The sequence below is a fragment of the Amblyraja radiata genome, chromosome 19, assembly GCF_010909765.2.
Source record: "Amblyraja radiata isolate CabotCenter1 chromosome 19, sAmbRad1.1.pri, whole genome shotgun sequence".
NCBI lineage: Eukaryota > Metazoa > Chordata > Chondrichthyes > Rajiformes > Rajidae > Amblyraja > Amblyraja radiata.
In genome coordinates, this window is record NC_045974.1 from 35,062,428 (window position 1) to 35,087,076 (window position 24,649).

General features: G+C 41.6%; 1 protein-coding gene across 1 annotated transcript in view; it reads right to left on the reverse strand.

The window, feature by feature from the left end:
* Positions 1-10,382: 10,382 nt before the first annotated feature.
* Positions 10,383-24,649, reverse strand: part of acss3 (acyl-CoA synthetase short chain family member 3) — a 63,190-nt gene continuing 48,923 nt past the window's right edge. Inside the window, exons 12-16 of the mRNA XM_033038215.1 lie at positions 19,953-20,034; positions 14,000-14,122; positions 12,929-13,028; positions 12,660-12,835; positions 10,383-10,830 (exon numbers count right to left, since the gene is read on the reverse strand). Of these exons, the coding sequence (XP_032894106.1) occupies positions 10,753-10,830; positions 12,660-12,835; positions 12,929-13,028; positions 14,000-14,122; positions 19,953-20,034 (559 nt within the window). The 3' untranslated portion in view covers positions 10,383-10,752. The remainder of the gene's footprint in view (positions 10,831-12,659; positions 12,836-12,928; positions 13,029-13,999; positions 14,123-19,952; positions 20,035-24,649) is intronic.

Below are 24,649 nucleotides of genomic sequence, written 5' to 3' on the forward strand. Positions count from 1 at the left end.
TTGGTATTACTTAATCAGTGATGTGTAAAATGTATCCTCACTATTCATGTTTATAAATGGCATTCCATGAATAGGTCAAAAGTCATTGTCTGATCTTTCTGCCCTGAGCCACCCAAGCCACCCAAAACCAATCCCTTGTATCATGTATTAATCCTATCATGTATTAAATGTTTTCTAACTCACCTAATCCCATCTGTACTTATGGCTTAAATCATTTGTCTCGGCAAAGTATATTCAAGATGCATGTTCATTCATTGCAGGATCGTGCAGCCACAAGATATCATGTACTTTTCTCTTCTCCCCATACAGGTTTATAGCTACCTAATTCATAACTACTTATATAGCATATAAAAGACAGGGAGGACTTGTGGAGACTGCAAAGGTGCTGCCCGACTCTCATGGAGTGATAACAAACCTGGCTGGCTGTTATCACTGCTCTCTGACCAATGTGGCTCCCTTATCAATGATTTTGTTTAAATATTTACTTCAGATTTCATTTCTTAAATTCATGACTTGAAAAAGATAATCTGAAGTAAACCTTTAAAAAGTACATTTAGCATTTTAAGATTAGGACTATATCCGATTATCTCAATAACAGAACATTCTTCTTTAATATAACTCAGTTCTGAACAAATACACTTCACAAAAATACATTTGATGAACATTTTCCACTTGCCAATCCGATTATTTTTGCTGAATTTGGTTCCTCAGTATAAACGGTTTGTTCTCTGATTTATGTGGGTGTGCGTTGCATGGTACCTACCCTCTTACTGAAGCCAGCACTGCAATCAGAAGCTCAGTGGGTTTTTCTATAACAATTCTGGTTCTTGTTGAACTTTGTTGGATCTGCAGCATCTGGTGGTAGTGTAATTTGGTGTTTGGGAAATAGAGGGAAACCCTTGTTCATTAGGATCTGTATCTCCAGGCAGAGGAAAATAAAAATCTGATTATTCACAACCAACTGAACTTTAGGAGAGACAAAACAGTTCCCTTTGATGAGATTGTTTGTGTAATTAGTGGGAGTCTTTATGGGTACATGAGTGCAGTCAATGGCTGCCTGGTTGTGTGTGAAGCCAACAATGTCCATGATGCTACCTGATTGTCATACAAACCCAAGTATTTGAAGTCATCCCCATGGTGTTTGAATGCTCTACTGCTGTTCAGCAGCAGACAGGGAAACATTGTACAGATCTGATACAGCTGCTTGGAAAGATCCTGTGGCAAGGATGCCAATAGTCAATGTGACCTAGATCTTCACAAAGATAGCAGCCTGGGCACAACAGTCCAAGATCTTCCTGCATGATAACACATTTCTCAGCTGTGACAGCTTTGAAACATGCAAGCCTACAAATATGTCTCTGACAGTCTCCTCACAGATGAGCTTGTCTTTACCACCTGCTATGATGCCCTCAACCTACTCGACGTGACCAGCTATTATTATATTGACATCACATGAAAAATAGTTGGTTGAACTACCGATAACACCAAATCTCCATTTACTAACTGCCCCATGCTGCTGGCCAGCACTGGCCAATGCTAAAATAAATCCAATATAAAATAATCAAACTAAACCAAATTGATGAATAAACCATGTCAAATATCATTCAAATTACATCTAATCCGGTACAGTTCCTCAGTCCCTGTCATTCCCATGCATTTTACTCTCTTTAAGAAGGGTTCAATCACCAACCCAGCGAATTATCGTCCTGTTTCACTAACAAGTACTTGCTGCAAATTGCTGGAGCATATCATTGATAGTAATCTGATGCGTTACGTGAGCAAACATAATATTCTGGCCGACAACCAACATGCATTTAGGAGGCATAGATCATGCGAGTCTCAGCTTATCCTGACGACAAATGACCTGGCCAAGCACCTTGACAGTAACGTCATCATGGATTTAGTTGTGCTGGACTTTTCTAAAGCATTTGATGTCATCCCACACCAGAGACTGCTTCGGAAGCTTGACTTCTATGGTATTCGTTCCAACACAAAACGATGGATTTCCAGTTTCCTGACAAAACGTCTTCAGCGTGTGTGTGTGAACGGAAAGAGCTCCAATTGGCATCCAGTGTTGAGTGGTACACCACAGGGCACAGTACTTGGCCCACACCTATTTTTGCTTTACATAAATGACATCCATGAAAAAGTCGCAAGTACGACCAGACTATTCGCTGATGATTGTTTGCTGTACTGTCCAATTAAGTCAACTGATGATGAAGATGCTCTCCAAAAGGATCTTGATACTATGGTCGAGTGGTCACAACAATGGGGCATTCAGTTCAACCCTTCCAAATGTGAAACCATGCGTGTCACCAGAAAGAGGAATCCAGGCGTCACATCCTACAACATACTTGGTGCCACCCTTGAAGAATCCAAACAAACCAAGTATCTTGGCATCAAATTGCAAAATGATCTGCGTTGGAATGGTCAGACTCATCTTGCAACAGTGAAAGCAACAGGTGTCCTAAACTTCCTGAGGCGCAACTTTCATAATTGTTCAGCTTCTGTCAAGGAGAAGCTGTATTTCACCCTCGTTCTACCTCATTTGGACTACGCAGTTGCAGCTTGGGACCCATACACAGATAAAAACATTTCATCCATCGAACGTGCCCAAAGACAGGCCGCTCGATTTGTTACTAACACCTATGAGAGAGAAGCGAGTGTCACCAAACTTCTGAATTCTCTGGGGTGGAACCCTCTCCAAGACAGACGTGAAGCTCACCGTTTGACCTGTTTTTACAAAATGTTAAATGGTCAGCTAGACATAGATCACAAGACCTACACCAACCCCAAACCAATTAGGAGCAGATGAGGGCATTCGATCCAATTTGTGATCCCAGCTACAAAGACAGATGTGTACAGCAATTCGTTCTTCCCACGCAAAATTAAAGCATGGAATAATATCCACCAAACTATAGTTACCCAACCAGATGCAACTAAATTTAAAGTAGCACTTTCTTCCCAATAACCCTTTCTGGCTTAATCCCTCCCTTCACCACCTCCAGTTTAAATTCCAGTTGGAATATTTTGGAGGACCAAGTAACCAAGAACCAAGAACTTTCCTACCTCCCTGTGCTCCCACATTAGCTGTAGCATGGCAAGCAGCTTGACTTTTAATGTGGGAATCTTCAGAGCCTTGCATGATGATCTGCGTCTCAGAATCTTAGCTTCTGCTTTGTTATTTCTCAATTTAAGTAGCAAGAGCCTGGGCTAACTTTCTGATGCGCAACAGTACAGACCCTGGTAGTTTAGCATTCTTCTTCTCATGCTCATTCACCAAAGACATTGGTGGTACTATGGACAGTGAGGAAGGATATCCAGATTTACAAAATGACCTAGATCATTTGGGTAGCTAGGTCAAAGAATGGCAAACGGAATTTAACTCTCACGAGTGTGTGAGGTGTTGCATTTTGTATGTCAAACCAGGTCAGGACTTGCACAGTAAATGGTACAGCCCTGGAGAGTATTGTGGGACAAAGAGATCTGGGAGTATGGTTTGCCTGAAAGTTGGCAGGTCAGATGGACAGGATGAAGAGGAGGGCATTCAAGAAAAGATATTGAGTATAAAAGTTGGGACATTATGATACAGCTGTACAAGTTGTTAGTGAGACCCACTAGGAGCACTATGTGCAGTTCTGGTTGCCCAGCTACGGAGAGAATGTCATTAAGTTGGAAAGGGTGCAGAACCGGTACACCAGGCAACACCATACCCCTCAACTCTCTTTCTCCCTCTGTATTCTGTCTCATTTTTGTTCAAGATTCGGCCCACTATGGTGGTGTCATCTGCAAACGTACTGTAAATGGATTTGTAGCTCAGAATCCTGAGTGTATAGGGAGTGTCGTTAGGGGCTGAGGACACAGATTGTTGGGGCACCTGTTTAGTTTAGTTCTGAGATAAAGCATGGAAACAGGCCCTTCAGCCCATCAAGTCCACCAAAAAAATAGCAAATCGAGTTAAATCGCTGCCTCACAGTGCCAAAGACCCAGGTTTGATCCTGAACACAGATATCGCCCAAGTGGAATTTGCACTTTCTCCCTATGACCGTGTGGATTACCCCATGGGTTTCAGCAGGGTGCTTCAGTTCCCTCCTACATTCCAAGACATGCAGATTTGCAGGTTAATTGGTCTCTGTACATTGTCCCAAGTGTGTACGGAGTGAATGAGAAAATGTAATAACGTGGAACTAGATTGATTGGGTGATCAATGGTTGGCGTGAACTTGGTGGGCCGAAAAGCCTGTTTCTATTCTGTATTGCTAAGCTAATCTAAACTACAGTACATCATCATCCCTTGGGTTTTAAATTTGACATCTGACGGATAATGAAATACCCTGAATCCCTTGAAGTATATTTTTAAATGCTTCCTTTCTATGACACAGATTTATCTTCAATTATCTGTTTCTAATCTAAATTTGCTAAATCACTTTTCAGTCTAGTAAAATTGGCCTTGCCCTATTTTAGAACTTTTATTTCTATTTTATCTTTATTCTTGCCATTTTCCATAATTATGTTATCTAACTGAATGACAAATGCTATCACAAATACTTCCAAGAGTGGCACAGTAGAAACGTTTGCTCGCAATGGCAGAGAAGCAGGTTCAATTCTGACCTTGGGTGCCATCTGCAAGTAATTTACATGGTTTCCCTGTGACTGTATGGGTTATCTACAGGTTTGTAGGTTAATTGGTCACTGTAAATTGCCCTTAGTATGTAGCCATGGTAAAATCTGGATGGAATTGATGAGAATGTGAGGAGAATATGGTTGGCTCGATGGTTGGCATGGACTTAGGGGGCTGAACATAGAACAGTACAGTACAGAAATAGACCCTTGAGTGCAGTGTCTGTGCCAAGGTCAACACTTATTCGTATCCCTCCACTCCCTGCATATCCATGTGCCTAGTCAAAAATCTCTAAAATGTTACTGTCATATCTGTCTCCATCACCAACCCTGGGCACACATTCCAGGCATTCACCACACTCTGTAAAAAAAACTTGCCCCACACATCTCCTTTAAACTGCCCCTCTTACCTTAAAGCTATGTCCTCTAGCATTTGATATTTCCATCCTGGGGAAGAAGGTTCTGACTATTTATCCTATCTCTGTATCTCATTATTTTATATACTTCTATCAGTTCTCTTGGCATTCCAGAGGAAACAAATTCAAGCCTGTCCAACACTTGTCCTTTACCTAATTTCCCATTTTCTAGGCATCATTTTCATTTAAAAAAAAACATAGTCCTGGAGTAACTCAGTGAGTCAGGCAGTATCTCAGGAGAGCATGGGGTGACACGGTGGCACAGCGGTAGAGTTGCTGCCTTACAGCTCTTGCAGCGCCGGAGACCCGGATGTGATCCCGACTACAGGTGCTGTCTGTATGGAGTTTGTACGTTCTTCCCATGGCTGCATGGGTTTTCTCCGAGATCTTCGGTTTCCTCCCACACTCCAAAGACGTAGATTTGTAGGTTAATTGGTTCGGTGTATATGTAAATTGTCCCTAGTGTGTATAGGATAGTGTTAATATGTGGGGTGGCGGGTCGGCACGGACTCAGTGGGCCGAAGGGCCTGTTTAAGCGCTGTATCTCTAGACTAAACTAAACTAAACAAAAAAAAGTGATGTTTTTGGTCTGGAACCCTTCTTCAGACTGATTCTGGTTGGGAGAGTGGGGGGTGGAAGCTGGAAGAGAGGTGGGGGCAGGACAAAGCCTGGCAAGTGATGGGTGGATACAAATGAGAGGGAACTACAGATGCTGGTTTGCAAAAGACACATCGTGCGGGAGTAACTCAGCATGTCAGGCAGCATCTCTGGAGGACATGGATAGGTGCCGATTTGGTTCAGCACCCTAGTGAACCCATTGAGTGGATTTTCATAGCAGATCCCAGGCTTTGGTCAGGTATCAATGGAAGCCTATCAATGCTGATTTTTAATTAGGTTGTGACATTGTCGTCAGGTCAGGTCATTGAGTATTTTCACGATTTTATTGTTAAAGTGTGGGAACAGAATTTTTTTAATTTTAAGCAGTCCTTTTTAAATTAAAAATTAGAGCAATGATCCTCAGTGCTGTCTGTTGTACCGCCAACAGCATGCTCGCTCCATCTGGCCTGCATGACTGTGTCTGTAGGAGCTGCCTCCAGTTTAACCAGCTTGTGTGCTGTGTTTTGGAGTTTGCACGCTGACTGGAGGCATTATGGTGCATCCGCGTGACTGAAATTTGGAGATATTGTCATCCTGGAGCTCAAAGAACGGTAGACAGAAGAAATGGTGACCAGTAGGGGAGACAATAAGGCAGGCTGGCAGTCAAGGAAACCTTGGAATACATCTTGCTCCAACATTTTCTGTGTTGTCCAGCCAGAACCATATTTCCACCACAGCGGGTGGCTCATTTGTGCAAGGGGAGAAGGAGCAAAAATCCAGGAGGAATAGTGGTAGGAGATTTTATAGTCAACAAAATACACAGGCTATTAACATGAATGCAATGTGGCCTCCCTGGGGCCGAGGTCAAGGAATGTTTGTAGGGCATTTGGAAGGAGAAGAGCGAGAGGTCAACATTCAAGAGGGATGTAGTCCTGCCAAAAGGACTTGGAGAGTTAGATTGCAGATTAAAGAGCAGGATCTCAGAGTTTTATGCTCTGGATTTCTTCCATGGCCAGTTACTGGTGATTACACAAAGAGGAACATAGGTCAGATGAATATGCGGCTAAAGGGAGGGGGGGTTATATATTTTTCAGATCATGGAGAGCATTTGTGAGGAAATTGGAACTGAAAGCAGGTTGTGTTACACCCCTATGTCCCATAGAGATATTTGCTAGTGCTGTGGTAATGTATTGTAAATAAATACCACAAGGGGAGTTCATTTTTAGCTGGAGGGAGAGATGTCATCAACTAAAGAAGCAAAACTAAGTCAGTCCAGTAGGCAGTTAGCTTTGGCATGAGAAGGCGCATGAAAGGAATGTAAGTAACTTGCATCTGGTAAGGTACTTGAACTTGTAATGTTGATCAGCATGCGGGAATTTGATATTGTTACTTTCACTTGAGTTGTGGTTGAATGAAGAACAGGACCGACAATTCAACATTCTAGGGTACAGAATCTTCACGCATGAAGGGTGAATTTCAGAAGAGGTGATAATATTACAATGTTTATTGACAGGTCAGTTTCAATGGGAATGAGTGAGGATATCATGTAAGTTTCTTTGATTGAGACCAACGAATTGGAAAAAAAAGGTGAGTGGGGAGTAATCACTTTGCTGGTGGTATACCACTGGCCTCCTAACAGTCAGCAAGAGTTATGAATAATAAGGTTTCAGTAGTACAAGATTAGTATAAGTTCTCCAATATTAACTAAGAGAATCTTGGAATGAAAGGCAGTGTAATTATTACAGTCCAACAGAGCTTTCTGACTAAAACACAAAGTGCTGGAGAAACTCAGCAGTTCAGGCAACATCCATGAAGGGAATGGATAGGCAATGTTTCAGATAGGAACTGTTCTGAGACTGTAGGTTGTGCTCTCTTGGAGAATTGGCAGTGCTGGACCTAATCTTATGGAGTGTAGCTGGACAAGTGGTTGTAGAGTCAGTGGGAGACAATTTTGGAGTTAGTGATTGTAAGTCTGTAAGTTCCAGATAGTTAAGAAAATAAATATGAACGTTACAGAAATAATGACTGATTTCAGTATTGCAAGACTAGACCTGACAAAAGTAAACCAGGAGCAACTACTTTCAGGAAGGTCTACATTGTTGTAGAGGAATGTCTCATTCTGGTATGTGGGAGACATTCAGAAGTGAAACAGTGAGTTTAGGGCGAAGATAAAGATAGCAGGTGCAAGGAATCCTGGATGTCAAGGGATAAAGAGGGCTGAGTAAAAGAGACGGCTCTTGAGGATATAGAAAGTTCAGATATAACAAAGACATCAGGAGGGCAAAGTGAAACTGGCAGATACTGTAAGATTAAGAAAAATCCCATTTTATAAATATATTAATGGCAAGAGAGTTCCCAGGCAAGTGTAGGGCCCAGTGCAGACCAAAATCATAATCTATGCACAGGACTTGGCTGCAACATTGAATGCATGCTTCTCATCTCTATGCATTAAGGAGGACGTGGCAGTTGGAGAATTCAGGAAAGGGGGAACAATGACATTCCAGAACATTTTATTATTACAAAGATTTTGGATGTCTTGGCAGTCTAAGGTGGATAAATCCACAGGGCTTGATGAAATGTGTTCCAGCCTGTTATGGGAGGCAAGTAAGGAGATTCTTACATCTTTGTCCATAGATGAGGTGCCAGTTCAGAAGAATGGCAATTGTGGAATCTTTATGCAAGAAAGGCAGCATGGAAATTACAATCCTGTAGGTCTAACATTAGTGGGAGGGAAGCTGCCGGAATAAGCTACACTTGGATAAACATGGATAATTAATGCAGTTAGAGTCATACAGTATAGAAACAGGCTCTTCGGCCCAACATTCACATCGGCCAACATGTCCCAGCTACACTAGTCCCACCTGCCCGCATTTGATCCATATCTTTCCAAACCTGTCCTATCCATGTACCTGTCTGTTTCTTAAACATTGGGATAGTTCTTGTCTCAACTACCTCCTCTGGCAGCTTGTTCCATACACCCACCACCCTTTGTGTGAAAAAGTCACCCCTCAGATTCCAATTAAATATTTTCCCCTTCACCTTAAACCTATGTCCTCTAATCCTCAATTCCCCTGCTCTGGGCAAGAGACTCTGTGTATCTACCCGATCTATTCCTCTCAAGTTTGTCTGATCAAATTTTGCAGATATGACAAAAAGCACGAATGAGAACAGTGTACTTGATGCAGTTTGTTGAGACTTAAGTAAGTCCTTCAGGAAAGTTGGTCAAAAGATGAAAGCCCATGGGAGTCAGTACAATTTGCAAACTTTGATACGGTAAAATGTTGGTGATTTAGAAGCAAAGGATTTTAATAAGGGGTTGATTTGTGATTGAAAGCTTGTGATCATCAGGGTACAGCATGAACCAGTGTTCAGCCACTTGACAAACAACTAACATCCTTTAGTATTGTTACTTTTTTGCATATCTTTCATTCATTCTTCTTTATCTCTCTCCATCATCGTCTATATCTCTCGTTTCCCTTTTCCCTAACTAGTCTGAAGAAGGGTCCATTCTTTCTCCAGAGATGTTGCCTCTCCCGCAGAGTTACTCCAACTTTTTGTGTCTATCTGCTGTTTAACATTAATGATTTGGATGCGAATGAAAAGGGTATGATGAGTAAATTTGCAGATTACGTGAAAATTGACGGTGGTGTTCAAGGTGCGGAAGGTAGTCTTGGGTTAAGGATAGGTGTATTCATGTCAGATGCATTTTGGGCGGACTTATGAAGGTAGAACTTAAGCAATGAATGGTTATGCCCCAGGGACAATTGTGGACATGGGAACCTCCAAGAATCTCTAAAGTTGGTTGAATACAGGACACTTGCCTTCATTAGTCAGGCCAAAAAAACACAAGCACAGGAAGATTATGTGCGGCACGATGATGCAGCGGTAGAGTTCCTGCCTTGCAGCGCCAGAAACCCGTGATTGATCCCAACTATGAGTGCTGTCTGTATGGAGTTTGTATGTTCTTCCCGTGACCGCATGGGTTTTCTCTGAGATCTTCGGTTTCCTCCCACACTTCTTTAAAGTACAGCTTTATAGTTGAATTAGCTTGCTATAAGTGTAAAAAAAATGGTCCCGTGTGTGTAGGATAGTATTAATGTGTAGGGATCGCTGGTCAGTGCAAACTTGGTGGGCCGAAGGGCCTGTCTCCACGTTGTATCTCTAAACTAAACTAGATTATTGTATGAAACATTGATTAAGCCATTTGATTGCTATGTATGGTGCTGGTTGCCATATTCTAGTAACTGGAGAGGACCCAGAAAACATTCACTAGGATGTCACTTGGAATGGAGTATTTATGTCAGACTGGGTAAACTCTGTCCTGGAGTGCAGGAATTTGATAAGGAGCTTGGTGATCCTGTACAAAATTCTGAGGGGCCTAGAGTAGATAGTAGGAAATGTTTCCCAAGGCAGAGATATTTGAAACTAAATGACAAAGGTTTGGGGGGGTAGGAGGGTGAAAAGCTTTGGAAGAGTTCTGAGGAAGAACGTTTACAGCAGAGAATGACTGGAATCTGAAATGCATTGTAGAAACTCTCAGAATATGTAAAGAGTTGCCGATAAAGACTTGAATTGCCAAGACATGGAAGAGTGCAGGTCAAATGCTGGTAAATGGGATTAGTATGGAAGGGTACTTGGTGGTTGGCTCGGACATGGAAGGCTGAAGAGCCTATTCATGGTCTGACTCCATGACGGTGATTCTGTTAAATCAGTGCAAAGTCCTCAAATAAATGTTAAAGACAAATCATAATTCGAGGTTACCTCTTAAAAAGTCATACTTTAAACAGTGGCTTTATTTATTTATGTTTGATATTTTTATGGAATTTTATTCCATAATCCTTTAAAGAATTTTATTGCTAAAATGTTAAACACTCCCTCCAGCATTACAAATCGTTAATTTCATTAACTATTCATCCTCGAGGCATGGTCAAAAATACAAACATTGCAATATTATGGATAAAACCTATTACATTGAAGCTTTTCAGTATGGCACCATTATAGAAATTAAAGTTTACACTATGTGGTTTAAAATCAGTTCTTATCACATTCAGTAATTTGCTGCATAAGAACATTGAGAGAGAGGGGGGGGGGCAGTCATGTTGCTTCATATTGCTCTCAAGTTAAGATATCACTTTTTGCTGTTTCAAAATAGCTTCGATTTTTGAAAAAACTCTAGGATCTTCAATGGTGGGTGTTATCTATGGAAGAAATAAAAAGATTGTGCTTAATAATGGTAATATGTCTTTCCCCTCTCAACTTAAAACATCTGTCCTCTGGTTTTAGACTTCCCTACCCTGGGAAAAACAGAGTAAGAGAGTCTAAAACAGTTTTGTCACCTTATCTATGATTTTCTACACCTCTCTCAGCCTCCTATGAGGGAAAATGTGGTTATCTATCCTATTATCATAACACAAACCATCCAGAACCGATAACATCTTAATAAATTTTTACCACATTTCCAATTTAATGGCAGGGCAAACAGACTGTGTACATGAGTCTAAATGTGGCCTGACCAATGTCGAGATCAAGTGTAATATGATGTCCCAACTCCTATATCCTTATCCACCTTCTGTCACCACTTTTATGAAACTGTGTACCTGCACCCCATAAGTGTCTCTCTGTTCTACACTCGCCAAGGTTCATATATTTATTGTAAAAGCCCTGCCCTGGTTTGTTTTACAATTCCTCGGCACGTTGGCCCTTTAGATCAAAATTCTGTTATAAATATGAAGTAATCTTCTTCCCTGTCTCCTACACCGACAATTTTAATGTCATCTGCACACTTACTAACCATGCCGCCGACACTCGCACCCAAATCACTTTCTTAACGAACACCAATGGACAAAGTGCTGAGCCAGCAGTCCACTTATTACAGCCCTCCAGTCTGGAAAAACAACTCTCTAGCACCACCATCTGGCTCCCACCTCCCAAATCACTTTTATATCAAATTGGCTATCTCACCTTGAATCCCATGTGATCTAACCTTCCAAACACAACTCTTAACTTCCCTGAGTTCCCAAGCATCTATGCCTTTTTCCACAGTAAATACAGACGAGAATATAACACCTTGCCCATTGCTTGCAGCTCCACACAAAGACAACCTTGTTGATCTTCAATAGGCCAACCATGTCATCTCTGGGTTCCCGCTCTACCACCCACCAAATGGAGCCCGGGGCCTGGCAGACATTGATGTAGAGACAACAACCTGGCTGCTTAACACCCGGCTTGAGATCTAATTATTCCTTTGGTTTATGTTTCATTCACAATGAAGAATAGGCCCTATTGTCTCCACATTTGTTTACACTTTTGCCCTTAATATTGCACAATCTTTTTGGATTTTCCTTTCGCCTATCTGCCAAAGCTACCTCATATCTCCTTTATGCCCTCTTGATTTTCCTCCTAAATATACTGCTACACCCCCTGTACTACAAGCATCCGTTGTTCTTTCCTTTCCTACACTTCATTTGATACCCATTTCTTAATTCCTATGTGTTAGATTTAAGGGCCTGTCCCGCGGGCGTCATTTGAGCGTAATTTACGTGATATCATTTACGCGTCACAACGCATGACACGCGTGTCGTGCCGCGCACGTGGTGCGCCCATGGTGCGTGGTGACGGAGGCAGTGACGCGCGGCTGCTCGCGGTGCCCCAGGATTTAGCGATGTACAAAATCTTTGCGCACAATCTGTGTGACGCGCAAATGACGCAAAAGTGGGACAGGCCCTTTACATTTACCCCATCAACTGTGAAGGCAAAAATGTTATAAAACAGTAAGTGTGATGCAGGAAGCATGCACTAAATTCCTTCCTATAGTTATATGCGTTTACTTTTTTTCAGCCACCATGCTCTCACACTTTCTTCTGCTTCCAATCTATATTGTGGACTTGTTATCCTTTACTAAATTAGGTTAACTAATTCAAAGAGGACAGCTCTATGCACTGGACATATTATTGCAGCAAACTGATCAAACTGCTTATATATATTTCAGAATTGAAATTGAAATGTTTAAAAAATCACGAAAACTTACTGAAAAAGGTATGCCATTTACAACTGCTGAAAGTGCAGAACGAGGTATCTTGCCGGAGCGAGTTTTTGGTAACTCTGGGACAAAAACTGTTTTCCTCAATGCAGCGACTGGACCAATGGAATCCCGAACAATTTTAACAATTTCTTCTGTAAGTTTTTCAAATGACTCGGCTATACCTGTTTATACATATCATGAAATGCAATTAACTTACTGATCTGGAATTTTTAAATGAAGCTGTGCAACACTAAAAGATTAAAGTAAACACTTACCGTTTTTTAAAACGCACAAGGCTAGTGGAACATGTCCCTTTACGGGATCCTCGAACCCCACCACAGCACAGTCTGCTATTGCTGGGTGAGTGATAATCGACTGAAAGAGTATCAACGTATACATTCAGTATAGTATAGACTGTACGATGCTTTGCTAAATTATATCCAACTGTTTTTAAATCATTCTTACATTTTAAACTTTTAAAATCTCGAACCCGGCGGTGCAGCTGGTAGAGCTGCTGCCTCATAGCACCCGAGGTTAGGATCGAATCTGAGACTCTGGCGCAGTCAGTGTGGAGTTTACACATTCTCCCTGTGTCTGCATGGGTTTTCTCAGGATGCTCCGGTTTCCACCCACATCCCAAAGCGTGTGGGTTTGGAGGTCTGTTCGGTGTGGCCGCGCCTTGTGTCAGCGGCTCGACTGCAGTCCGTCCGTCTTTTCTTTCTTTTTGTCCCGTTAGGTGTATATTTTTGGTTTTAGTTTTTAGCTGTGTATATGTGGGGGGGGGGGGGTGTTGGGGGAAACTTTTTATACTTTTAAATCTCTTCCCTGTACGGGGACCCGACCTTTTCCCTGTCGGGTCTCCGTTGTCGTTGGGGCCTAGCACCGGGGAGCGGCCTTAACGGCCACAGGACTTACCATCGCCCGCCGGGGCTTTTACATCGGGAGAAGAATAAAGTACAGGGGGAGACAAGACTTTGCCTTCCATCACAGTGAGGAGGTGTTTGGAGATTCACTGTGATGGATGTCTGTGTTAATTGTGTGTCTTGGTTCTTTTCTTGTTCGTATGACCGCAGAAACAAAATTTCGTTTGAACTTAGGTATTGTATTGTAATTGGTCTCTGTAAATTACCATTGCCTCCAGTGTGTAGGAAGTGAATAACAAAGAGATAACATAGAACTAGTGTGAACGGGTGAAAGATGGTCGGCATGGACTCGATGAGCTCAAGGGCTTGCTTTCATGCTGTATCTCTCAAACTAAACTTCAAAAGGAAATTAGCGACAAGGTGAATTAGCTATGTTTAAAGGGGAAAATTTAAGATAAAGAGAATATTTCAGTGTAATTTTACCTCTTCAATGGCACCAGCTGAAATTCTATGACCTGCGACATTGATCACATCATCCATACGAGACATGACATATACATATCCATCATTATCCATATAGCCAGCATCCATTGTATCATAGTAACCCTGGCATGGTAAAGAAAACTTATGAATTTTGGATTAAAGTTCACTCTAAATTATCCCACAATGTTCGTATCATTATTACCTTTGAAAATAGTTTATAAATCATGACCAATTTTACTACAAACGAACATCAAACATAAAGGTTTCTGTACAAGCACAAGCTACTGATTATTGATATATGATGAGCACTATAAATAGGCCCATATTTTGCAATCTAGGTTTTGGCACAAAGTGGTCTGTCGCAGTAAATCTGTAGTGTATAAAGTCATACAGCACAGTAACTGATCCATCAGCCCACAACATCCAAGACTGACTATTGTGTATACATTGATCCTGTTTCCCACAGGTCCATATCCTCCTATACTTTCCCTATCCAAGTGTCTGTCTAAATGCCTTTTAAACATTATGATGGTGTCCGTGTCCACCATCTCTTCTGACATGTTCCAGACATCAACTATTCTCTTTGTGGAAAAACCATCCTGTTGGATCTCATCCCCTTCACCGTAAGCCTAAGGCTTTTTGTTGTTGGCCAGAGGATCTAGGGTGACGGAGGAACTGAAGGAAATTCACATTAGGCAAGAAATGGTGTTGGGTAGACTGATGGGACTGAAGGCTGATAAATCCCCAGGCCCTGGTGGTCTGCATCCCGGGGTACTTAAGGAAGTGGCTCTAGAAATCATGGACGCATTGGTGATCATTTTCCAATGGTCTATAGATTCAGGATCAGTTCCTGTGCTTGGCTAATGCTATCCCACTTTTTTAATAAGGTGGGAGTGAGAAAACAGGACATTTTAGACCAGATAGCCTGACATCGGTGGTGCGGAAGATGCTGGAGTCAATTATAAAAGATGAAATAGCAGCACATTTGGATAGCAGTAACAGGATCGGTCCAAGTCAGCATGGATTTACGAAGGGGAAATCATGCTTGACTAATCTTCTGGAATTCTTTGAGGATGTAACTAGGAAATTGGACAAGGGAGAGCCAGTTGATGTAATGTACCTGGATTTTCAAAACGTATTTGATAAGGTCCCACATAGGAGATTAGTGGGCAAAATTAGAGCACATGTTATTGGGGGTAGGGTGCTGACATGGATAGAAAATTGGTTGGCAGACAGGAAACAAAGAGTAGGGATTAACGGGTCTGTTTCAAAATGGCAGGCAGTGACTAGTGGGGTACCGCAAGGCTCGGTGCTGGGAGCGCAGCTATTTACAATATACATTAATGATTTAGGTGAAGGGATTAAAAGTAACATTAGCAAATTTGCAGATGATACAAAGCTGGATGGCAGTGTGAACTGTGAGGAGGAAGCTATGAGGATGCAGGGTGACGTACAGGTAGGTTGAGTGGGCAAATGCGTGGCAGATGCAGTTTAATATGGATTTGATTTTATTTAATTCTTTATTTCAAACATAATAAAAAAATAGAAAGCAAGTGTGAAACAGCATACAAAAAACAAAAAAACAAACGATAAATGTGAGGTTGGTAAAAGTCAGCATGGATTTATGAAGGGGAAATCACACTTGACTATTCTTTTGTATATATGTAATTGGTAAGCAAATCGTGTTTTGCTATTATATGTATATGCTTCTAATAAAAAAATATATTTTTTAAAAGGAATTTTCTGAGGATGTAACAAGTAGAATGGATAAGGGCGAGCCGGTGGATGTGGTGTATCTGGACGTTCAAAAAGCCTTTGACAAGGTCCCACACAAGAGATTAGTGTGCAAAATTAAGGAACATGGTATTGGGGTTATCCACTTTGGTGGCAAGAAGGCAGGTTATTATATGAATGGGGTCAGATTAGGAGAAGGTGAGGTGTAACGAGACCTGGGTGTGCTGGTACAGCAGGCAGTGAAGAAAGTGAATGGCATGTTGGCCTTCATAACAAGAGGATTTGAGTATAGAAGCAAAGAGGTCCTTCTGCAGCTGTACAGAGCCCTAGTGAGACCACACCTAGAGTATTGTGTGCAGTTGGTCTCCAAATTTGCAGGAGGATATTGAGGGAGTAGGTTCACCGGGTTAATTCCCGGGATGGCCGGACTGTCATATGTTGATAGAATGGACCGGCTGGGCTTGTATACTCTGGAATTTAGAAGGATGAGAGGGATCTTATTGAAACATATAAGATTATTAAGGGTTTGGACATGCTAGAGGCAGGAAACATGTTCTCGATGTTGGGGGAGTCCAGAACCAGGGGCCACAGTTTAAGAATAAGGGGTAAGCCATTTAGAACGGAGACGAGGAAAAACTTTTTCACACAGAGAGTGGTGAGTCTGTGGAATTCTCTGCCTCAGAAGGCAGAGGAGGCCGGTTCTCTGGATGCTTTCAAGAGAGAGTTAGATAGAGCTCTTATAGATAGCGGTCAAGGGATATGGGGAGAAGGCAGGAACGGGGTACTGATTGTTGATGATTAGCCGTGATCACATTGAATGGCGATGCTGGAACGAAGGGCCGAATGGCCTACTGCTTCGTCTATTGTCTATTGACATCCCTACTATGAAAAAATGATTTTATCTACCAAATCTACGCCTCATAATTTTGTAAACCACTGTCACGTCAACCCTCAGCCTCTTTCACTCAAGGGAAAACAAACCCAACATATCCAATCTCTCCCGCAGCTAAAGTTCTCAATCCACACACCCTCTTGGTGAATCTCTTCTGGAACCTTTTGAGGGTAACCACATCCTTCCCAGTGTCCTGACTAGAACTGAGCCCAATACTACAAGTGTGTTGTAAGGTTGCAACGTAATGTCCCAATTCTTGTATTTTATACTCTGACCAGCATGGCATATTGCTATCGTCACCACATGCTTGCTTCTACTTGTATTACTAATTTGATGAGACTATGGAATAGAATCCCAAGGTCTCTCTGTTTACCAAGATCTTTAATGGTCCTACCATTTCTGTATATGTCCTACCCTTATTCCGCTTCCAAAAATGCACCATCTTGCACTTGTTGAGGTCAAGTTCCATCTGCCAATCCTCCACCCAACTTTGCATCAAATTCATCTACAGCTGTCGGCTTAGACAACATTTATTATTCACACCACCTCCGATTTGCAGATCATCTGCAAACTTACTAATCATACCTCCTCTAAACAGCAACATTTCCAGCACTGATCCCTGCAATACAGGACTGGTCCCTGATGTTCAACCAAGAAAACACCCTTCACTATTACTCTGACCCCTAATCATAAGCCAGTTTTGGATCTAAAGAATGAACAAGTTCTAAAGTCAAGAGAGTCAATAAAACATATATTTTATTGTCATATGTCCCAAAACAGAACTATAAAATTCTTACACAGCAGCTCAACAGCGTGTAAACATAGTACTCAGTAGATACTATAATATACGGCAAAGAGTAGTTCAATAAATTAAAAAAACAATATAGTGTAAAAACAAAAAATAAGCTTGGTCCCTGGTGCAGCTAAGACAGTTCAGAGTTTAATAGGAGTTCGTAGTGCTCAATAAACTGATAATTGTTGGGAAAAAGCTGTCCCTGAACCTGGACGTTAGTGTTCATGATAGCAGGAGTGAAATGAAAGCATGGTCAGGGGGATGTGGGTCCTTGACAATGCCGGCTTCAATCTTCTAAGGAAGTATTGGTGGGCTTTCTTTATGATTGCATCAATGTGTTGGGTCTAGATCTTCAGAAATATGCACGTCGTTGACTCTCTCCACCAACAACCCCTCAGCCTTTCTCTTTTTTAGTCAACAATCAGTTATTTGCTTTTACTAATGCCAGGAACAAGATTGTTGTTCTGGCACCATTCAGCAGATGACTGATCTCCCTCGTACTCTGTCTTATCTTTATCCGTGATTTGTCCAACAACGGTGGTGTCTTTACCGAATTTAAAGATGTAGTTGGAATTGTGTCTGGCTCTACAGTCATGAGTATAGAGTGAGTAGAGAAGGGGGAACCTCGCAGCCTTGAGGTGCCCCTGTGCTGATGGTCATTGAGATCGGGGGCACCTGTGTTGCCAAAGCGTACCAATTGTATTCTGTCGATCTGTGAACAGCCTGACTCTGTGTTTTCATTGTTCAAATGGTCCAGTTCAGAGTGGAAAGCCAGGGAGATTGATTCCCCAGTTGATCTATTCTGGTAGACAAACTGTAGTGGGTCTAGGTTCTTGCTGAGGTACGAGTTGATATGCAACATAATCAACCTCTGAAAGCGCATTATCACCATGGACGTTTGTGCCACCAGTGGGTAGTCATTGAGGCACGTCACCTTTGCACTTCATGTGTATTATTGATGCCCTTTTAAAGCAGGTGGAAACCTCAGATCTCAGTAATAAGAAGATGTCCACAAGGACTCCTGCCAGTTGGTGCGCGCAGGTTTTGAGAAAGCTACCATCAAGTCCAGATACTTTCAGAGGGTTGACCTTCCTGAGGATGTTTTGACGTCGGCCTCTGTGATTGAGATTGCAATCCCATCTATGGTGACCCAAGAAGGCAATTTGGAATTTGAAGGTTCGAATTAAACTCCATACAGCCTTAGACCACTCGGCCACACTACGACATGGTTGGAGGGAGGGTGCATGTGTAGTTTTAGGGTGTTGTGGAGAAAAAGGAATTGTGGTTTGATAGCCTGGTATTACACAGAACAACAGAGAACTATTCTTATTTTTTGGGGCACAATCCACATTCCTGGTAGCCAATACAGCGCAAATTGAAGAAATAGCACCTCGTATTTCATCTGGGCAGCTTACACCCCAGCAGTATAAATATTGACTTCTCTAACTTCTCTCACCCTTGCTTTCCCTCTATCTCCATCCCTCCCCCTTCTTAGTTTTCCGACCAGTCTGACTGTCCCCCTGATTAAATTTTATCTTTGTATGCTTCGTTGTCACCTTCCCCTAGCTAACAATGATCTTCTACACTTTCCTTGATCTCTCCTTTGATGTCTCATTTTCACACCTTACCCTTTCTTATCTCTGTCCCCCTCCCCTGACTCAGTCTGAAGAAGGGTCTCGACCCGAAACATCGCCCATTATTTCTATCCAGAGATGCTGCCTGTCCCGCTGAGTTATTCCAGCCTTTTTTGACTATCTTCGGTGTAAACCAGAATCTGTATTCACTTGTATTCACTGGAGTTCAGAAGGATGAGGGGTCCCCTTATAGAAACATATAAAATTATAAAAGGAATGGACAAGCTAGATGCAGGAAAAATGTTCTCAATGTTGGGCGAGTCCAGAACCAGGGACAACAGTCTTAGAATAAAGGGGAGGTCATTTAAGACTGAGGTGAGAAAAAACTTTTTCACCCAGAGAGTTGTGAATTCATGGAATTCCCTGCCAGTGGAGGCCAAGTCACTGGATGGATTTAAGAGAGAGTTAGATAGAGCTGTAGGAGCTAGTGGAGTCAAGGGATATGGGGAGAAGGCAGGCACGGGTTATTGAAAGGGGACGATCAGCCATGATCACAATGAATGGCAGTGCTGGCTCGAAGGGCCGAATGGCCTCCTCCTGCACCTATTTTCTATGTTTCTATGTAGTTCCTTCCTACACATTTTTTATTATGGCTGCTGCTAGATTGAGTGAGGTAATGCTGTATTTGCAGTTTTAAAGGACAAACTTCGTAGCATCCCCATGGTGCTTTTTGCCTGCTAGAAAGGGATTATTTAATTTTGGATTGAGACAGTTAGATCTGAAACAGAACCTTATTGAGAACATATTATTTTTCTTCCTCGCCTGTTTCTACGGGAGAATATGGTGGGAGCTTGAAATTGTCTCCTAGAACTCAAATAATCTTTTTCACCCTAAAATTAAAGCATTCATCCTGCAGACCTAATTTAATAATAAGTGATTTTCTTAAAGTATCATACTTACAGGATATTTAGTAAAGTAAATTTCTTTAAACAACTTTTCATTTTCCCAAAGTGTTGACAATGAACCCGGAGGCAAAGGTAACCTTAAAAATAAAACGCAGCTATTAAAACAGGGATGGCAGCCTGGAAGCAGAGATGGAACCAAGCCAGCACCAATATCTATGTTAATGAAGAAATTGTCCTAAATATTCAGTAAGTTTGAAAATGAGAAGCAGTGAACACTTAAGAGGGATAAATGTTAACCAGAATTGGGGAAAGTCAGAGATAAAACACTGGCCTTGACATTTGTCTGCACATGTTTCCAGCATTAGTATGGTACAGGTCCACCACGATTTCCCAGCCTCCTTGGTTCCAGAGCCTTTCTGGATTAGGAGTCCAACGGTATTGGAACGGTCCTCCATGACCACCGAGGAGCCGAAATACCGGCCCGCAAAGCGCCGTCAGAAATCAGCCAAGGGAACGATTTGCCGGCACTTTGCTTACCGCGGGGGTCAAATTCGACCCGCAGATCGGCACAGAAGTGCCGATGAAGTTGAGATAGGCCGCCTCACCAGACCTAATCATCACATTTCCGGGGATGGGGGGGGGGATTTCAAGTGCACTCTCGGAATTTTATCTGGATTAAAGAAAGTGCTGGACCAGCAAATGCCAGTAAATCGATATTGGACCCGTATTTGTAAACTTCTTCATACTTTCAGAAAGTTTTTTTTTAAAAAGAGCATCAAATTCATTAATACATTTTCCTTTTTTTAACCCTAACCCTTACTGTTTCAGAAATAGGCATTAAGGATTGAACTTCCAGCAGTGCTACTCTTTCTCAAGACATCAGGAATTTGCATTCATCACAACTCAATATAATCAGCACTTTCAGTAAAGAGGGCTAAGGAATGAATGCATACTACCGTGATGCAAACGGATGTCAGAGGTCTCACAGGGCATGTAAAGAATAATGCACATAGGAGGCTATCTCCCTGTGCAAAGGCCTCTTTGTGGCAGGAGGTTGCTAGAAAGTGTCTGCAAGGTCTCAGTGTCAGCAGTTTAGGGAGCCAAATGCCTCCTCGAAGTGTGAATGCAAATGTTGCACTGACCATAATTGGAAAGATCCCCAATATGCTGGTTGACCTATTCTTGCCTTTTGCAATGTAGCAAAGTGTTATATCTGGCACGTTTCAGTGCAGGTTTCCTGCAAAGATCCTGTAGTAATGATTGAGTAAGGGTGGCCTATCCTGCTGTTGTTTGCCATTTGTTGCCATTTGTGTGGCAAACAAACCACTGCACTGCTCTCAAGGTCAGTCAGTGAAATCTGCAGAGAATTGGCACTTCATACCTCTCTGCTCACTGCCACCATACCTCTCTGCTCACTGCCACATTATAAATCAAGTATAACTATCAGCAAAGTGGAGAATACCATTTTTGACAAATGTGACTTTTGCATTCAGACTTGGATGTGGAATTTGGCTCGTGTTTTCCTTTCCCCATGAGAGATCTGCACACCTTGAATCAGATCAACATAGTTAAACATCACACCAGAAACAAATTTCTGACATTAGACGACTCCTGACATCGTTAGAGCGAGATGAACATGCAAAGGTTCACAAATATTATGCACCAATCAATCAATCTTTACTAATAGCTGGTATTAACTCATTCAGAAAATGTGGAAAAATGTTTAAAACTCCACAAAGTCAATTTTGTTTGATCTATAGAGCCCCGTTTTGGGAGACATTGTGCAGATGAGTAAAAAGGACATTTTACCTTTTACTTTTCCAAGTTCACAAAATGTCACAACGATTATTAATCATCTGTATTGAATTACAACCCACTTATTTAATTTAAATTACCTTGAACCAATGAGCCGACATTTCAGTTTCAATGTTTTTGAACATTTAGGGCTCTTTTAAATAAAGTTGAAATCCTAAACTTTTAAAGCAATTGCTTAATTAAGTCTGAAGAAGGGTTTAGGCCTGAAACGTTGCCTATTTCCTTCGCTCCATAGATGCTGCTGTACCCGCTGTGTTTCTCCAGCACGTTTGCCTGCTGATGATTCATATGATAGGACTTTTCCAATTACAGTGCCCTCCATAATATTTGGGACAAAGACTCATCATTTATTTACTTGCCTCTGTACTCCATAATTTGAGATTTGTAATGGAAAAAATCACATGTGGTTAAAGTGCACATTATCAGATTTTAATAAAGGCTATTTTTATACATTCCGGTTTCACCATGTAGAATTTACAGCAGTGTTTATACATAGGTCCCCCCCATTTCAAGGCACCATAATATTTGGGACACAGCAATGTCATGTAATTTAATATTAGTACTGAAAGTAGTCATTTAGTATTAGTATTTTGTTGCATATCCTTTGCATGCAATTACTGCTTGAAGTCTGCGATTCATCGACATCACCAGTTGCTGGGTGTCTTCTCGGGTGGTGCTCTGCCAGGCCTGTATTACAGTCATCTTTAGCTTATGCTTGTTTTGGGGGCTAGTCCCCTTCAGTTTTCGCTTCAGCAGAAAAAGGTATGCTCAATTGGGTTCAGATCGGGTGATTGACTTGGCCATTCAAGAATTGACCATTTTTTAAGCTTTAAAAAACTGCTTTGTTGTCTTAGCAGTATGTTTGGGAGCATTGACTTGCTATAGAATGAACCACTGGCCAATGAGTTTTGAGGCATTTGTTTGAACTTGATGTGTCTATACACTTCAGAATTTATCTGTTGTCTCATCTGTCCACAAGACCTTTTTCCAGAACTATTGATGTTCTTTTAAGTACACCCGACTCCTGAAGAGTGTTTCTGATCTGTCGGACTGGTAATTGGGGATTTTTCTTTATTATAGAGAGAAGTCTTCTGTCATCAGCTGTGGAGGTCTGCCTTGGCCTACCAGTCCCTTTGCAATTAGTAAGTTCACCAGTGTTTTCTTTCTTCTTAATGACGTTCCAAACAGTTGATTTTGGTAAGCCTAAGGTTCGGCTGTGTCTAACAGTTTTATTCTTGTTTCTCAGTCTCATAATGACTTATTCGACTTTCATCGGCACAACTTTGGTCCTCGTGTTGATAAAGGTTTCTAAAGGTGATTGACTGGAGGAAAGACTAGGTGCATTTAGGAGACAATTAAACACACCTGAGCAATTACAAATGCCTGTGAAGCCATGTGTCCCAAACATTATGGTGCCCTGAAATGGGGGGAGACTATGTATAAACACAGCTGTCATTTCTCCATAGTGAAACCAAAATGTATAAAAATGTCCTTTAATAAAATCTGACAATATGCACTGTAACCACGTGTGATTTTTTTTCTATTACATATCTCAAATTGTGGAGTACAGAGACAAATAAATAAATGATGGGTCTTTGCCCCAAACATTATGGAGGACACTATAGATTTATTTCTATTTTGAGTTCATTCCATTTGACAAACTGTGGCATCGTGGTAGGTTTATCATATTGAAGTTAATGAAACAGGAATAAACTTTCAAATGGTTATGACTAGTCATGCTAGGTAAGGGCATACTAGTTTGTGCTCCTCAAGACCAATCATTGCGAACTCCAAACAGCCCTGCAGTAGATGTACAATCTACCATTCTAGACTAAACTGTATACAACAGCATCAACTATGCAATTCACTTCAACAAAAAGGTCATAAAATATAGCTATATGCTGATGGTTTAAAAAAATCTTCAGATGGTTTAAAAAATCTTCAGAAGATTACAAAAAATGGTAGACACCATCTGATCCATCATGGGTATTGACCCGTCGACCATCAAAGCATCACTAGGAGGTACTACCTCAAAAAGACAGCCAGCAACATCAATGTTTAATTGAGTTTAGAGATACATTGTGGAAACAGGACTTTCAGCCCACATAGTCCGCTCTGAACAACGATCACTCGTACACTAGTACCATGTTATCCTAGTTTCGCATTCTACACACTAGAGGAAATTTGGAGAAGCTAACCAACCTACAAACCTGCATGTCTTTGCAATGTGGGAGGAAACCAGAACACCCAGAGTAAACCCATACGATCACCAAGAGAACATGCAGACAGCACCCATAGTCAGGATTGAACACTGGTCTCTGGTGCTGTAAGCAGCAACTCTACCGCTGCGCCACTGTGCTGCCCAAACATCACTCTGGCAACGCTCTCCTTTTTCCCTCCTGCCATCGGGAAGAAGCATAGGAGTTTGAAAATCATGATCAGGAACAGCTTCTTCCCAACGACCATCAGGCTATTGAACACTACTAATGACAACTAAACTACGAACTGTCCAGTTTGCACTAGAGACTTTGGGCTTTTTTGTTTTGCACTATTTTGGATTTTTTAAATTTACTGAACTTTTTTGGTTTGTTTATCATGTTTCTATTGCGTACTGTGTTTACATACCTGTTGCAAGTAAAATACCTGCTGCGAGTAAAAAAATGATTGCTCTGTTTCGGTACATATGACAATGAAACACTCTTGATGAGTAGCTGCAAAACACTCAGGAACAAAAGAGCAGGAGTAGGCAACCTGGCCCCCGCAGCCAACGTGATCCGTTTGACTGACCAATGCTGGCCTTAACTCTTCTTTTGAGCCCTTCAATCCCCTAATCTTCTAAAAATTTATATTTACCCATATTAAATAGTTATAGACACATTAGCATTAAGTGCAAAGCGATGCATTTATCAGTGTCTGTTCGATAGTTTTTCAACCACT